Source organism: Glycine max, chromosome 1 (assembly GCF_000004515.6).
Source record: "Glycine max cultivar Williams 82 chromosome 1, Glycine_max_v4.0, whole genome shotgun sequence".
NCBI classification, from domain to species: domain Eukaryota; kingdom Viridiplantae; phylum Streptophyta; class Magnoliopsida; order Fabales; family Fabaceae; genus Glycine; species Glycine max.
In genome coordinates, this window is record NC_016088.4 from 26,713,075 (window position 1) to 26,729,881 (window position 16,807).

The following is a 16,807-nucleotide window of genomic DNA, read 5'->3' on the forward strand; positions in this document are numbered from 1 at the left end:
CTCCCTTGATCCCCGTAATATGAGCCTTACCCGTAAGCCACCTGCAGGCTCGTGGGCTCCCCTCATCATAAGCATCATCAACGACGGATGTATGCATTGTAGAAAAGTGCTCGTATATCCAGCACTACAAAGACATAGTCAACATCAATACAAAAAAACAGATTGAATGCTACTCCATATTAAATTATCAGTGATAATATGTACCTGGAGAAGTGTAATATAACCGCCCAGCTGCCGTGTAGAGGCCTGCGACGCGTCATTCAGATGGTCGTACATGTGGACTAATGCAGCCGCCCCCCAGGCGAATCCCCCTGCCTGGGCCAGGTCCTTGAAAGCCTCCAGGTGCATGACATGTACATGGGTTGAACTCTTATTGGCAAAAAGAGTACAACCCACCAAGTGGAGCAGATACGTGCGGGCTGCTACAACCCATCATCTGGTCCTACACTGGCTCTGATACAAGTCTCGAAGCCACCCCAACCGGACATGAGGCCCACCAGCCTGTCGGGTCTCAAATGTAGCCTCCTCATGACTGACCTCAAGAAGCTCCGTCAGTAGACGAATGGCATCTGAAGTAACAAGCGGCTCGAACGTATGTAGCGCGCCAGTGATGGGAAGGTGTAGGAGTGACGCCACGTCATCCAACGTGATCGTCAACTCGCCTACTGGCAGGTGGAACGTGCTAGTCTCGCGATGCCACCTCTCGACGAAGGCGGATATCAGTCCAGGATCAGTGGTGATAACAAAACACCTGATCAGTGGACTCAATCCGGTGCCAACAATCAACCCTTCGATCTCAGGCGCTGGTCTCCCAATTTTATTTACTTTTCTACCGTGGGAGACCAACTTCAGATCGGGTCGTTCCTAAATTGAATAACAATTTACAATAACGTGTATATAAAAAGCAATCCAACTTCAAATAATTTTTATGTAATTAGTCAACATTAAAAACTGCGTACCCGTCCACTCCAGATGCTGTGTGCGACATGCTCAACAAAATCGGTCAAAATCGATGGGTCGCGTGGTCCACCGGGGAAACCCTCATTTGCAGTAGGTGACCCTAAGCTCCCATCAATAGCCACTCCCTCTGTCTGAACAGCATCGGCGGCGCCTGTTATCTCTGGGGTGGCATTAGACACATAAGGAACATCCTCATGCAATTGAGGCACATCCTCAGGTCTCTCTGTCATGTCCTCACGCAAACGAACCCGTTGCCTACGTGCTGAAGCAGTAGGTCTGCGACGCAGAGGAACATCAGCCTCATGCGTATCCTCACTAATGCCTCTACCTCTACCAGCTCCTAACGCACGACCTAAACCTCGTGTTCTAACCATGATCTGAAATCATGAAGAACATTTATTTTTTTCGGTCAAATTAAATATTCAAATAATTGATAACAAAGCTTTGTCATTACAAATGACGTAATTCTGCTTAGGTGCTTAAATGAATTAGGTGCTTAAATGAGTCTCATCAAAATGCTTAGATTGTTACATTTTATCGATAACTTATTTATTAAGTTATAATTATATTTATTTATGAATTAATTAAAATTAAAAATTAAGAAATTTTTCAGACTATTATTATGTGAAATATTTATGATAAAAAAAATAATAATTGAACTATATTTTATTTAAAATGATGACTATTATTATGCTAAAATCACATAGTTACTTCCTAATGCATATATAAATCACACCAAATATAATTTCAATTTAGACATCCACTTCAATTTAGACATCCTAATGCATATATAAATCACACCAAATATAATTTCAATTTAGACATCCTAACACTTCAATTTAGACATCCTAATGCATATATAAATCATACCAAATATAATTTCATTTTACATACAAATGCCATTTTTAATAGCAACTAAATAGCACAAACTACCTAATAATATGAACAAATTCAGGTATAATCTAAAAAAAAGCAAAAAAATCAAAATACACAGCAAAACATGATTCGCGAAAGAACGTCCGCAGGATCTTCCGCGAGAATAAAAAGTAGCCTGCGGAAGAAGCTTCAGCAGGCTCTTCCGCGACAACAGATTGTAGCCTGCGGAAGAAGGTTCTGCAGGATCTTCCGCGGGTCCGCGGAAGACAAGGTTCTTCCGCAGGATGACGCGAAAGATCTTGCAGAACCTTCTTCCGTTGGATCACGCGGAAGATCCTTCAGAAGCTTCTTTTGCAGGAATCCGCGGAAGAACCTTCCACACTTCTTCCGCGGGAGTTCCAGAAGCCCCTTTCCTACGCGCAGAAGAAGGTTCTTCTCACGGAAGAACCTTCATCTTCAACCTCCAGCCATTAATGTTGTCTATCCTAAGGTTCCTACAGCCATTTACACAATTCACGCCATTGAAATAGTTACGAGGAGGTTAGAAGACTAACCTTGATGGCGGAGAACACGAACAACAACTTCAATGGAGGATGTGAACTTCAATGGAGGACACGAACAACAGCTTCTTCTCCAAATTTCAAATTCAGAACGAAATGAGGGCGAGGAGGAAGAACAAGCATGAATGAGATTGCTGGGTGCACGGGGAAGAAACAAGCGCGGAAGCAAGGTGAAGAAGAAAGCTATCACGGAAGAACAAGCTTTTTTTTTTATTATGTTACTTTTATTTTTTTAAATGGAGGGTATTTTCGGTACTTCATTGAACTGTTGGGTGCACCAGCAATTTTGCTGGGTGCCCCTAGCAACAGCCCATAAGCAAATCAAGTAGGCCCAACCCAAACCACAGCAGTATCTACGTGTTCCTTGTGGCGTATATTAATCCTCAATCCAATTTCCAAGCTTCCAAACTCACTACGTCCACAATATATACCTGACATAACCGAACCGCTAACATATGTAAACATAAAGCATATCTTATATTACGGTCGTAATTTAAGTTAAAATACAAGGAAAAATTGTGGTCTAAAATTGGAGCAGATAGTAGGTGAAGAAGTTCTCAAGATTTTTCTCCCACGGAGACCAAAACCAACTTGGAACTGGCATGGCAACTATAGGAATTGGAGTAGGAGTGACGAAGCTCCAACCCCACAAACCAAAGTCTAAGTCCTTGTTTCTTGGCCAGAGGCTTAGGATTAGACCATTTTGGGGGGAGCCTCAATGCAGTGAAAGAAGATTATTCAGTGTCTCAAACCCCCCAAGAGTGGTTCAAGTTTTTGCACTAGCGGGTGGTGAATGGCTTGACACTGTTCACAGCCTCTTTGTGGGTGTTGGGGTTGGACTTCCTTGCAGTGTGATGCAGTGTGGTGATGTGATATATAGGAGCACTCTTCCCAAGTCAAATGGCTTGACACTCACTGTCCCTGGGGTGATTTTGGCTTTGGGGACCCTATCTTACCTTTGGGCCACACCTGGTGTGGCACCTGGTTTCTTTGACATGTTTGTTCTTGCTTTTGTTGAGAGGCTGTTCAGACCCACTTACAAGAAGGTGTGTGAAATTTTTATATAATATATATATATATATATATATATATATATATATATATATATATATATATATATATATATATATATATATATATATATATATATATATATATATATATATATATATATATTTTATCCGTAGGAATCGAACACAGGTGCCAGGGGTTTACAACAACTTTGGCACCCTGCTCAACTATTTTTGTATAATATTGTTTCTAGTGTTGTTGATTTAATGATTTTAGTAGTTGTTGCTAAGGTAGGTTTGTGATGGCAGGATGATTTTGTTCTGGGGAAGAAGTTGGGGGAGGGATCATTTGGAGTTGTTTATAGAGTGTCTCTGGCCAACAAACCCTCTTCAAAGGTATTATTTTGTATTCTATTTGGATGCTCCTGAAGAAATATTTGAAAACTTCCGCTTGTTCTTTTGGACTTACTGATTCTTGTTTGCATTTTTTATGAACTACTTCACATGAACACAAGTTAATTTTCAATAATGAAGCACAGACACTTCTCCCACTTGAGGTGTCACGGAGGTGTGACATGTTTCTGACACTGACACTCATATGGCACATATCCCCTAGTGTCTTTTTAAAAATTGTTTTTGCTGAAATTGTTTAGCTGACACCAGTGTAGGCTAGGCTAGACAATTAAAGGACACTGGTAATATAAAAAGACATTCCATTTTTTTATCATCCATAACAGTCAGATTGAGACATGATATAATACAAAGTATCAAAAACTAATGTCTCATTGTCAATTTAATTCTTTTGTCTGTTGATATTTAATTTCTTTTGTCAAGTGGTGTGCTATAATATGAACATTAATCATATTGAAGTGCCCTTGTCCACGTCATGTCTAGTGTCTGTCTATGTTAGTGTTATTTTTGTTTATAAAAGTTGGATATCTGTATTGTTTTCACTTTTGATTGCTTTGAGTCTCATGGTTTTAGGAAACAAATTGAGGGACCCGCATGTTGATATGGCATATGTGCTTCTGAGATTTCACTGTGTTAGACAGTTTGACTCGTATAATTATGACTCATGGTTCTTTTTGGTTCTCACTGGAAGGAAGGTGACTTAGTCTTGAAGAAGGCAACTGAATATGGTGCTGTAGAAATTTGGATGAATGAGCGTGTACGAAGAGCTTGTGCAAGCAGCTGTGCAGATTTTGTTTATGGTTTTCTTGAGGTGTTGCTCTATTAAAACTAATATGACCTAAGGATTATTGGCTATCATTGTTGTACTTGTATGGGGAAATCAAAGACTCATCACATCATTTAACAATTTAGTTCAGTCATGACAAATACAAAAGTTCTCACATAATGTTTGCAGAGCTCTTCAAAGAAAGCTGCGGAATACTGGCTTATATGGCGGTTTGAAGGGGATGCCACCCTAGCTGACTTGATGCAGAGTAGAGACTTTCCATATAATGTTGGTACTCTATTTAATTGGCTTGGTTGTACTTGATAAATTGTCAATTTATACTATTTTGGCCTTAAATTTTCTAATGAAGTCTATATCAGTTGTGCTACATTTAAGAGACTGTATTTGTATTAGCTTCTGGAATCTAAATTATGGCAGCTTTTCAATTTTAAAACTTTATTGTTGAAGTTGATTTTAACTTATGCAATAAGTTTGATTCATTTTATCTTGTTAATTCGTTTTATTTTGTTTTTTTGTTAGTTTTTGTTGAGAGGTTTATCCAAATAGATTCTATATCCCCTTTCCTTGTGTGAGTTAGTTAGGCGTGGTGGGGGTTCATTGTACATCCATTTTCAATTATTAATTTGTGAGAAAATGTTTCATATTCTTCAACTGTACTTTGCTATGTTTCTGAGCTGAAGCATTTTGTTCTTATATTCTATTTGAATTTTATGCTCCCATAGTAAATCATGATTGCTTAAAGTCTGCATATCAGACCAAATGATAGTGCCACAAATTTCAGGTTGAAACATTAATTTTGGGTGAGGTCCAAGACTTGCCCAAAGGATTGGAGAGAGAAAATAGAATCATACAAACAATTGTGAGGCAGATCTTGTTTGCACTGGATGGTCTTCACTCAACTGGTATTGTACATAGGGATATTAAGCCACAGAACATTATTTTCTCAGAAGGTAAATAATCTAAGTATTGCATAACTTTATCCAATAAAGAAAGATCCATAATCCAGATTAAGCTCACAGTTTTTTTAAACTATGGGAATCAGAGTCTCGTACATTCAAAATCATTGATCTTGGAGCTGCTACAGACCTGCGAGTCGGAATCAACTACATTCCTAAAGAGTTTCTTTTGGATCCAAGGTATCTTCTTTGACATTAATAACACAAGTAGCCAACTGACTTTGAACTTAATCCTCTGCTGGAAGTTTCTGTTTAATGTGCATAATCAATTCATTGATGGAAAATTTTCATTTTTTATTTATTTCTATATTTTCAAACATGTCCCTTGAAGAAATTGAAATAGATGTCATATTAGATACAAATCTTAGATTTTGCCAAGATTTAACACACACACATATATATATGATGTTTATAACTTTAAATGAAAGCATATATTATTACAGGTGATAGGTTGCTTCAGCATATTTGATTTTACTTGCTACCAAGTTGTTCTTCTATATTCTGATTCCTTTTGTGGTTGCAAATAAAAGTTGGAGTATTATATCAACCAGAACAAGAGTCAATATAATCACAGACAAAAGCACTGTCACGTAATATGCTTGAAGAAAAGTTTAGGAAGGTGAAGAAATTTGGGAAAACTTTTGTTCAACCTTAATTGAAATGTTTCCCATGTAAAAATATATATGTATTGGAAATGAAATTTTAAATCTGAATTACCTTTATCATTTCTACAAGTACACAACTGATCCAGATAATAACAAAATTGTTTTCTGCTCTTAAAAGGCAACAATGAAAGTATACATCTGTTATGTAAATAGCTTCATTCAGTAGATGTTTACCAGAACACCATAAGAATGTTCCATCAGTTATAACTCATTGGATATTATTAGACTGCTTTAAGTCACCTATTTCATTTGATGACAAATAAAAAGGGGGCCAATGTTATAAAGCTCCTGCCATGGAGAGGTCTAGGGTAGGGTTGGATCCTTTAGGTCTATTGTAGTCAGCTTTACCTTTTATTTGATGACTAATATCACTGCAGATTTAGATTCAAGTATTAACTGAATGAGAGAACGAAGATTATGTGTTGTATATACTTCAATCTATAACTCAAACAATCATTAATTTCCTTACAATTTCCGAAAGAAGAAAATTAAAGCTGCTTTTCTAGTAGTCATCATTGGGTTCATTGATAAATGATAACACTAAGAAGATACAAGTATTGTATGTAAACTATATATTCTCATTGAATCCCTGTCTTTGTTAGACATATGATATTCAACTATAGGAATTTCATGATGTGTATTATCCTTCCACTTCAGATATGCTGCACCAGAACAATACATCATGAGCACACAAACTCCATCGGCACCCTCAGTTCCAGTTGCAACTGCACTTTCGCCAGTCTTATGGCAGGTTAAATATTTCTTATGAACTATTCATTGTCAATTAGCACACATATAGCTTCCTTTATCATGTAATGATGTTGGCTTTTGTTACTTGATGTTTTTCATGTTTCAAACAGTTGAACTTGCCAGACAGATTTGATATCTATAGTGCTGGTTTAATCTTCCTTCAAATGGTAAGTATCTCATATTGATGAAAATTAATACTTGCTTCTGCTCCTATTTTTGGAACTAATCAGTCTATCTGTAATCAATTTCATATGAACATTACGTATATTAGCAATATAAATCACTTGATGACAATGAAGACCGCATATTAGTATTTTTTTAGTTAAAATGAGTTTTGCTATGTATTTACTCTGTTGGATTTTGGTTGTTTTGATCACTTAAGGTCCTTGTAGAATAGTTTTTCATAATTCTGGACCTGAGTTTGTTTTAATCAGATGAAACATTTAAAAAGTGGCTAAGGGTGATGCAACCACAACTATATCATCAAGCTGGTATTTTGAAATGCTTACAGTTTATACCATTCTCTTATAGGCATTCCCCAGTTTACGTTCTGATAATAGCCTCATACAATTCAACCGTCAACTAAAGAGGTGTGACTATGACTTGGTCGCATGGAGAAAATCTGCTGAGCCTCGATCTGAACTTAGAAAGGGCTTTGAGTTGTTGGATTTGGATGGTGGAATAGGATGGGAACTTCTGAAATCCATGGTAAGGTACAAAGCAAGACAAAGGTTGAGTGCAAAAGCAGCATTAGCTCATCCTTACTTTGTCAGAGAAGGCTTGTTGGCATTGTCTTTCATGCAAACACTGAGACTGCAGCTCTTTCGCGCAACTCAGCAGGACTATTCAGAAGCTGCCAGGTGGATTATTCAGCTAATGGCAAAATCCGGGACACAGAAGGATGGTGGATTCACCGAAGCTCAGCTTCAGGAACTGAGAGTATGCATCTTAATTTTGAAATCACTTTCTGTTATATTTATCAGGATTTGGATATTCTCATGTTAACAAGTAATCACAAGAGACAAAGGCACAAAAACAAAATTAATGAACCTACAAAAATAATGGCCAGTCCTACTACAAAATTGTTTGTGGCTTTGTTTCTCATAACTTGACATTTTCGTGTTATAGATTAGGGTTAAATGTATTTTGTCCCTATAAATATGGCCTTATTTGTTTTTAGTCTCTAAAAAGTCGTCTCATTTTGATCTCTCATTTATGAAATGTGTCATGTGTTATTGTGATCCCTATTTCCAAAAACAAAGAGACTAAAAGGAGATGATTTTTTTTTTGGAAGGCATGGATCACGCCTGATACATTTTCATAAATGATGAACCAAAAAGATTTGATTGCTTTTAGGGATTGAAAGCAAACATTTTTATTTTTACATGAACTAAAAACATATTTAACCCTAATAAGGTTATCCAAATACCAATTATTATATTATATCACTCCTTTTTTATGATGTAGGAAATTGAACCTAAAAAGAAGGCTAGTGCACCGAGAAATGCTCTAGCTTCAGCCCTTAGACTTCAGAGGAAAATTATAAGAACCTTAAATGAGAGTATGGATGAGCTCACAAGACGCCGGAAAAGCTTTTGGTGGAGCAGATGGATCCCAAGAGAGGAATGAAAATTGTAAATACTAAATACCCATTTTTCTTTTTCAAAATTTTTGTCTATAGTCTGTATATCAAAGTTAAATATCATATTCAGATATAACAATGTTCAATATGATTTTTTTTTTTAAAAAAAACTAACTGGAGTTTTATACTGTTTACCATAAGCTAACTGGAATCTGATGGATGCATACCTGGAATCTTTTGACTGCACGTGCAACCACATTTATATAATGTATTTTCAAAAGGGTTTTGTTGAATGAACAGAAATCGTGATAAAAAAAAACATGTTATGGCACTTTCCTTAAAGTTCCTTCTAACCAGTTGTGCATCCACAGGATAAACCAAACCTCACTGTTGCCATAGACTTTAGAGCAGGAAAAGAGCTTGTAACCTCTCACTGTTAAACTACTCCTTTTATTGCTTTATTGTTTGATTGAGAAGGAAAGTGTGTTCCAGTTTTCAATGGGTAATTGTCAAGTGTTTAATGTTTTAATGTTGGATATCTTGTGAGTTTCAAGAGTTTTTCAGAGAATAAGTTCAGTATTGATTAACTGTAGAGTAATGAAATAATTTTACAATCATTTTAATTAGTGGTCTCAAGTTCAAATACTTAATATGTAGTTGGGTTAAATATTTGAAGAGAGAACTTTGTCTCTTACAATGGTTTTACCCCGCTCAAGCAAGATCGCCTTCAATGTAGAATACTTGTGGTTTACAAAATAAATTACAAGTTTCAAGTTACCTAACTTTTTCAACATGTAATTCAAACCCTTAATTTATAGTTTTACAAACTCCTAAAGCTCTTCCTTTGTTAGGGCCATGGAATACTATAATTATTACCCCCAAAAATCTTTCTGAATTGCTTAGGAAAAGTTATCTCACCTCTCAATAGCCGTGAGTCAATCATTAATTCATCATCCATGTATAACCAAAACAACTGAACCTATATTATTGTAATTATGGTAAAATCTTTGTAGCTACCACATCACACCCTCTTCTACTTATAAAAGACTCAGTAATTAGCTCTGACTTCAAATCCCAAAATGCATATTCATTTATTTAGTACCTAAGAGAGTCATCATTTCTATGTAACTAGCTAACACAACCTTTGTAAAATAATAGTTACCAATGGACAAATAATGTTCTAGTTCATATATAAGCAAAACTGTTCCTATTACTAACCTTATAAATCCATGATGTATGGTTTTGCACACAGTAGAAGCTTCCTTTCAAAATGCTTAAAAATATCATCAATTAATTATTTCAAGATCTTATTTAACATGTCCTTCAGATATACAATAGTCCTTTGAATTTAAAGCATGGACAACTAATATACAGACGTCCCATCTTTGGTGCTCAAATTCATTATTTCAAGAGCTTATTTAACATGTCCTTCACACAATAGTCCTTTGAATTTAAAGCATGGACAATATACAGACATCCCATCTATGGTGCTCAAATTTGAAATTTTAATTTAGAAGAACAAAGATTTAAACTCTAGTACATAGCCATAAAAGCCTTGACACAAAGTCATGATCCAAATACCCCAAAAACATAAACAACTGAGTGAAGACACAAATGATTTTTTTGATGAGTTAGACACAAATGATTTTATATATAATAGAGAAAAATGGTGGCTATTTGAATAATTTCAAATCAAGCTTTACATGGCCATGTGGGTTGAAGGTGAAGGGACATATGGTGAGGTTGTTTCTTAATAAATAAGCATCAACATACAACCGGAATGAAAATGAGACGTGGCTTAAAGAATGGAAGTTTAGTTAACAATTAGATTAATACTCTAATGTTGATTATAATGCAGGCAATGGAGTTGTGAATCACGAGAACTTCACGTGTAACTCTGACTTGTTTAGTATAACCGAACCTTTTTTTAAGTTTCAAGATATAACAAAAACCCGAGAGGTAAGATTTCAAGATATACCATGGGTTGGACAACTTTGATCAAAGTGCATTTCAGACATTAATTTTACCACCCTCTGTCTTACCTACAAATGTAGTTGTTGTTAAGTTCCCACTGTTTCAATTCGTCTCACGATTTCAATTAACAAATAAAATGCACTTATAGCTCAAACGCATTACACGAGTAGGATTTTAAAAATGTTATAGTTTACGTGAGAATCATTTTTAGTAATAAGGTTATTTTAATGATCATAATTAGTTGTTTCATATTTAGTAATAAGGTTATTTTAATGATCATAATTCCAGATAATGGCATTTTAATTGAATGATTATCTTATACTCTTTTTGGATAATAGATGATATAAGAACGAAAGAAAACACGGGAAAAGGACTAGGGAATTGAAGTGGAAAATAGAGTAAAAACAAATTGGAAAAGATGATTTTTTTTCCCCTTCTTGTGGACTTTATCCGATTATTCTTTCTCATCACTTTAGCAAAATGTGGAAAACTGTTCTTTCCTCTCTCATTTCTCTCCCCAAACAGTTGGTTAAATTTTACTGGCACTTCTATTTAAGAATTTTGAATGAATTGTTTTCATGCCACTTGTGCTGAAAATTATTTAATCTTGTTATTTGAAAATTCATCTAAACTTACTTTGGAGACGGGGTACTTACAAATGGTCATGAAAATTTAGATGTAAAAGATATTAGTGAAAAGAGAAGTTCAAGTAATTTTTGTAATTGATATTATTGTAACACCCTTCCAAAAATAAATATATTATTGAGATATATTTAAGAAGTGACTTTTTTAATAAATATTTTTTTATATATACCAATTTAGTAATTGAATTTCTGATTATATTTAAGAGATAAAATTTGTCAATCATATTATATCATATTAATATATTGTTTAATATATAAACCTTTATTACATGACATCTGTTACATAAATCATGCAATATTATTATGATTTGTAATTTTTTTAAAAAATTTATATTGATTTAGGTATTTTCCATGATTTATACCAAAAACAATTTATTTTGTTTTCTTTTACCTTCGTTCAATGAGTTCTTATTCATCTGATTAACTTTTTTCACTTTAGCAAGCAAATGTAATAAATAATAAACATAGCATTAAAAATCACTCACTAACATTATAAAAAGTTTTACATTGACAACTAATTATAAATTATGCTTGAGATAACTTTTAAAATTGTAAAAATCAACAAAATTTTCATAGACAACATAGTTTCTAATTGATTGAAATGTAAAAACTATTATTCTGTGAGGACATATAATATTACTCCTTGGCTGATAAAAAATAAACCATATACTATTACTCACAAAAGTGTATTCAGCCTTAATTAGTTTTTCACATGAGAAACATATTATCTTATCATAAAATACTTGGTGTTTCAAAATTTTGTCTGATATATTTATTCAACAAACTAGCATCAAACTCCCTTTGTTTGACCCTCTCTAATCTCTATTTCATACACAGGAAGAAGATGATAAAAGCAACAAAAAATCACTGACAAAGCGCTTAATTCGATATTAAGTGTTTAAAACTGCATGAGCAAGCCATCGAAAACAGGTTGGCATCCAAAGTGGCTTGGGGAGAGCACGAGGCAGAGCAAGTAGATGCTCTTCTTTGCCCTTACTTAAGTGTACTTGATTATTAATAATTTAACTAATCACTTAGCTAAGTTTTGATTTCTTTAGTATAAAAATTTGTGTGCCTTCTTATTCTAATACCCCCATGTTATGGAATCTTAGTCAAAGGCTTGAAACTTACGTCCTCAGGCTAAGCTACTTTTTTCATGGCCCCTATGTGATGTTTCGAGAGGAAAAAAACAACTTTTTACCCTTTTGATCTATTACATTAGCAAAATGCTTTGTGGCATATGCAAAACCACTTTGGCTTAATTATTTTATTTTCCTTTTGGGGCAAGGGATATTAAACCATTATATTAATTTGGATTTTCTTTCTTTCTTCTTATAGTATTTTGAATTTTCTGTTAAGGAGAAGAGGCAGTGTGAAAGAGAAAGAAAACTTTGGACTATCATCATGTGTAAAGGATCTTATGATTCAAAGCCTCAAACCTAAACTCGTGCAAAAATTTCATTGTTGCTCCATTTCTTGCTGTCTCCTCCAAAACTGTCAGAATCATATATGCCGCATACTTAGCTGGTTTGAAATCAATTTTGCAGCCTTTTCGTACTGATTTTAAAGTAATATTAACAAAATCTCCAAGCACAATTATTTAAATTCAAAATTCATCCTGTGACACCCTCTACCCCTCATCTATATACTAACAAGGAATGAAAATTCAAATATTAATTAAAAGTATTTTTTTTTAAAACATTTTTAAATACAAGCCTTTCAAAGGGATAAAAGGTTCACAATCACTTCCTTCTACATCATTTTTAGACTTGTCCAAATAAATAATAAAGTCATCGGCTCAAACAAGGCCGTCTGAGACTTCATAGAATTAATATAAACCCTATACCCCAATGTCACATCCTATCAGAGCGTTGTGTCTCGACGTCCTTCAGCATAATATTCCTTAACGCAGTTCACCTAGTCATCTGCTCCCCCGAACACAAGTTCAAGATCATCACAGGATCCAAACACAAACAACAAACCGGGAGTGAGTTATCACATTCCTAACTAATAGAGAAACAAGACAACATATAGTAGCCAAATACAATTTACTTAGCATGTCTCACATTATTTCATCACTTTGTCATTCAAAATTCACTTTTCAATCATCAATCAAACCTTTCAATCATCAATCACAATACACAAGAATCACACACTCCGATCAAGACATAATAACACATCAATTTCATAATGAACAATTAACAAGCGCATGAGACAGTTATGCTAAGACTCAAGCCTATATGCAATGTGGTACCATGTCAGTGAAAAACCACCCTGGGGCGCTTAGGAGTACATAACAAGACACACCACACAATGGGTTTGTCAGGTCACTCTCACTAAGTAAGATCATAGGGAGACCAGTCAGGGTCACGATGTTTTGCGAGAATGCTCCAACCATATGGGATCAACATAGGCTTAAAGGAGCACTCAAACCCGGTGACCCCCAAGGCCTACACTCCGAAGAGTCCGTCAGGGTCTCTCCCTCCTGATTCAAGTCCAACCCCTAAAATCATTTTAGCACACAGACACTGCTCGTGAATTATACAATACCCACGACCTCACACTCGTGTTTTAAACACGTACAACATATTGCGCTACAATTTAACACTGGTTCCTAAATAGGAAACCTACATTTTCTCTTTAACACTGCGCATCAACGCTTTTCTCAAGATAACGCTGGTCGGGTTATTGTACAATGCATAGCTTACAACACAAGTAATTTCACATCAAGTGTTAACTACACACTTATCCACAACTAGAACTCATTCACAATTTCACATCTCATAGTATCACAATTCACCATCGCATGTTTACACGTATCTCACAAATTAACACATGTTGAACTTTACACTTATACTCAATCTCAATAACAAGATTATAATCTCAAAGCAACATGTTCTTCTACAATTCATCACATACTCACAATTTGAATCATCATTTCATATCCTCAATATAACAATTTATATAAAAGACTATCACAACATTAGGACTAAAACCCCTTAAATAATATTACACAATTATATCAAAATCATAGGTCGAAATATACAAATATCAAGAGCACAATTTATCAAGCAATTTTCATTAGAACATCAATATTTTATTTATAATCATAAAGGAAAAATTGCAATTTAATAAACATCTCAAAATAAAACCCCAATTTAATCCTCTAAGGATCCCTACACATGTTCTCACTAATCCCCAACTGTAAATAACTCATCCCTTACCTCTGAGCGGACTCACGTGTCTTCAGTCAGCGATAGAAACATCTCTAGCGGTTCCCGAAAATTCTTTCAATTATTCCTCTGACTGCTCCGATAGAATTCCCAAACATCAGAGAGACGGAGAAGAGATTGAAACCTCCACTTGTACTGTCTTCATGTGATTCCTTTTTCTCCCTCCACGAATATTATCTCGCAAATCCCAACGGTGGAAGCGTGTGTAATTGAATTTCGAACAACATATCCAAATTTCATGAAATTCCAACGGCTAACAAAACCGGGATCGTAGTTTTACCGAGACAGTTTTGGGTTTATGCGGGAAATTAAAATGCTACAATGCGAAGGGTTTTCCTCTAAGCTCATATATGATTGTGAAATTACCAACGGTGATAATGTTCGGAATTGGGTTGCGAACATGATACTCAAATTTCACAATGATCCAACGGTGAAAGGGTTCGAGATCGTCGTTTTTCTGAGACTGGTTTGGTGGACTGCGGGAAAAAGAAAGGGTTTTGAGAGGAGAAGGGGAAAAACGAAAATGAGGCCAAAAGGAGGCAGCTGACTTAACATAACTATTTATACCTAGGGTACTCAGCCTATTATTTGCTCTATATTTATTTATTTATTTTAACTAAAAAACTTTTTAAATTTATTTACGAAAAAACTGGGATGTTACAATTCCACCCCTCTTAAAAGAAGTTTCGTCCCCGAAACTTGCCGAAAGATCGAGAAAAAAGATATCATGCATATGATTCTCAATATCAAGTTGTGTGTCTAGTTGAAACTCTTTTTCCATTACTCCGATCACAAGACTCTTCTGCACTTAACTACTAAATCCGGTGATCCTCGTTTACTCAATGATAGTATTTCATAAGTAAGTCTTCTCACGAGAGTGACATCTCAACTATAACAGAATGTGAAAGACATACTATTTGGATTAGGGTAATATCATAAGAAACACGAATAACAATTAGAAACAAACAAATATACACAAGAAAACGCGACTAAACACATGGTCGACCCTTTTTTTTTTAACATGGGACGGTTCAAGAATAGAAGGAAGAAGAAAACTGTCGAGACTTTCACGCTCACCAATCCTAGTTCACAATGACTATCGAGAATACATGATTTGCCTACCCTTGAGTCTAAGCCTCTTCCTTCAACATGATCTTTCTCACTTTCGTACACTTGACTCATAACTCTCACTTAGGTCCAAGAATTGTAACGATTCAACTCTAAGGTTGCCTACTTGATACTAACTGGGTGCTAATTAGATAAGCAATACAGATTACTCCCTACTTCTGTAAGTTTGTTCACCTTAAGGTAATCTTCACACATATATACTCATGTCACCCTATAACTTTGCAATTGAACTTGAGGTTTCGATTGTTGTTTACAATATCTAACTCTATAACTAGGACACTAGTCATACCATCGGTTTCCTATTCAAGCTCTAACTACTAAGCTAGTTCTAACGTTTAAAACTAAACTCACAACAAGATTCTTGAGAATTTTATCCATCTCTTTTATTCCGGATTCAACTCCAAAGATCCTCACAATGTATCAAACTAACGGTAATGTCTCCCAAAATATTATGGTGAACACCATGGTTACCTATTCTAATCACATATATGATAACTCTTTTCATAAGTCTTAAGTTGTCAAGAAACATTGATCACTATTTGTCCTTCTACAAGCACTTCTCTAAACTTAAAAAAATTATTTCAATTATTTTACTACTCCAATAAGGATCTACGCGGCCAAGATATCACTCAACGGTTTACAATGACCGACTTTTCTATGAACTTATGAATTACTCCTTACAAGGATCTCATCCGAAAACTTAAACTTACTTGAGTCATCTCCAACTAGAATTAAGGTTAATTCAAGGAATGCTAAAATAACTTTTGGTTCGACTACTGGTTAAGGGAATTTTATCTTAATCTTAGGTTTCATTCATCTCAAAACAACTTCTGCCCAAGAAGGATTTAAAGTTATCTCTCACCTAAAAATAACATACTCTAAGGGTCAACATCATCTAACTAAAATGCATACAAAATTCTTAGTACGAACATGATTCCCAAGGGTCTATAACAACCTTAAGGTATACCCCATAATTCAAATTAACTGGAAACATACTAAACACTAATCATTGAAACCACAACACTCAGGGTAGGAGATCCTGTCACGCATTCCACAAACACATAGTGGTCATGACCAGGTACACATAGAGGCCACAATAGGTACTAAGGTATTCCTTGAAGCATTCACAAACTTTTCCAAATTAAGGTAAAAAGAACTAAGATTTATCTTGCTAATCATGTAACTATCATCCATAATCCTTTAGGTCACCTACCTTACCCAAGAACACTCACTCTCAAACCTTTTCATGCGTAACAATTAATGCCTTACTA

At 35.1% G+C, this 16,807-nt stretch overlaps 2 protein-coding genes across 2 annotated transcripts; one reads left to right on the forward strand and one right to left on the reverse strand.

Annotated features, from left to right (window-relative positions):
- Positions 1-432: 432 nt before the first annotated feature.
- Positions 433-1,190, reverse strand: LOC102669981 (protein MAIN-LIKE 1-like). The gene is made up of 2 exons (XM_006574018.1): positions 960-1,190; positions 433-864 (listed from the first exon to the last, which is right to left on the reverse strand). The coding sequence occupies exons 1-2, from the start codon at positions 1,188-1,190 to the stop codon at positions 433-435; spliced, it is 663 nt and encodes a 220-aa protein (XP_006574081.1).
- Positions 1,191-2,575: 1,385 nt separating this feature from the next.
- Positions 2,576-8,708, forward strand: LOC100778588 (serine/threonine-protein kinase STN7, chloroplastic). Its single transcript, XM_003516806.5, has 10 exons — positions 2,576-3,442; positions 3,716-3,802; positions 4,509-4,628; positions 4,773-4,871; positions 5,386-5,554; positions 5,647-5,740; positions 6,883-6,976; positions 7,086-7,142; positions 7,507-7,914; positions 8,443-8,708. Exons 1-10 carry the CDS (start codon positions 2,999-3,001, stop codon positions 8,602-8,604), a joined length of 1,734 nt encoding a protein of 577 aa, XP_003516854.1. The 5' UTR covers positions 2,576-2,998; the 3' UTR covers positions 8,605-8,708.
- The last annotated feature ends 8,099 nt before the right edge of the window (positions 8,709-16,807 follow it).

Bases quoted from the DNA above. Each gene is read 5' to 3' on its own strand.
- LOC100778588 (XM_003516806.5), top strand. From the start codon at position 2,999: ATGGCAACTATAGGAATTGGAGTAGGAGTGACGAAGCTCCAACCCCAC. The intron at 4,872-5,385 runs GTTGGTACTCTA...CACAAATTTCAG, and splicing joins GTAGAGACTTTCCATATAAT to GTTGAAACATTAATTTTGGG. The intron at 6,977-7,085 runs GTTAAATATTTC...TGTTTCAAACAG, and splicing joins TTTCGCCAGTCTTATGGCAG to TTGAACTTGCCAGACAGATT.
- LOC102669981 (XM_006574018.1), bottom strand. From the start codon at position 1,190: ATGACAGAGAGACCTGAGGATGTGCCTCAATTGCATGAGGATGTTCCT. The intron at 865-959 runs GTACGCAGTTTT...TATTCAATTTAG, and splicing joins ACAGCATCTGGAGTGGACGG to GAACGACCCGATCTGAAGTT.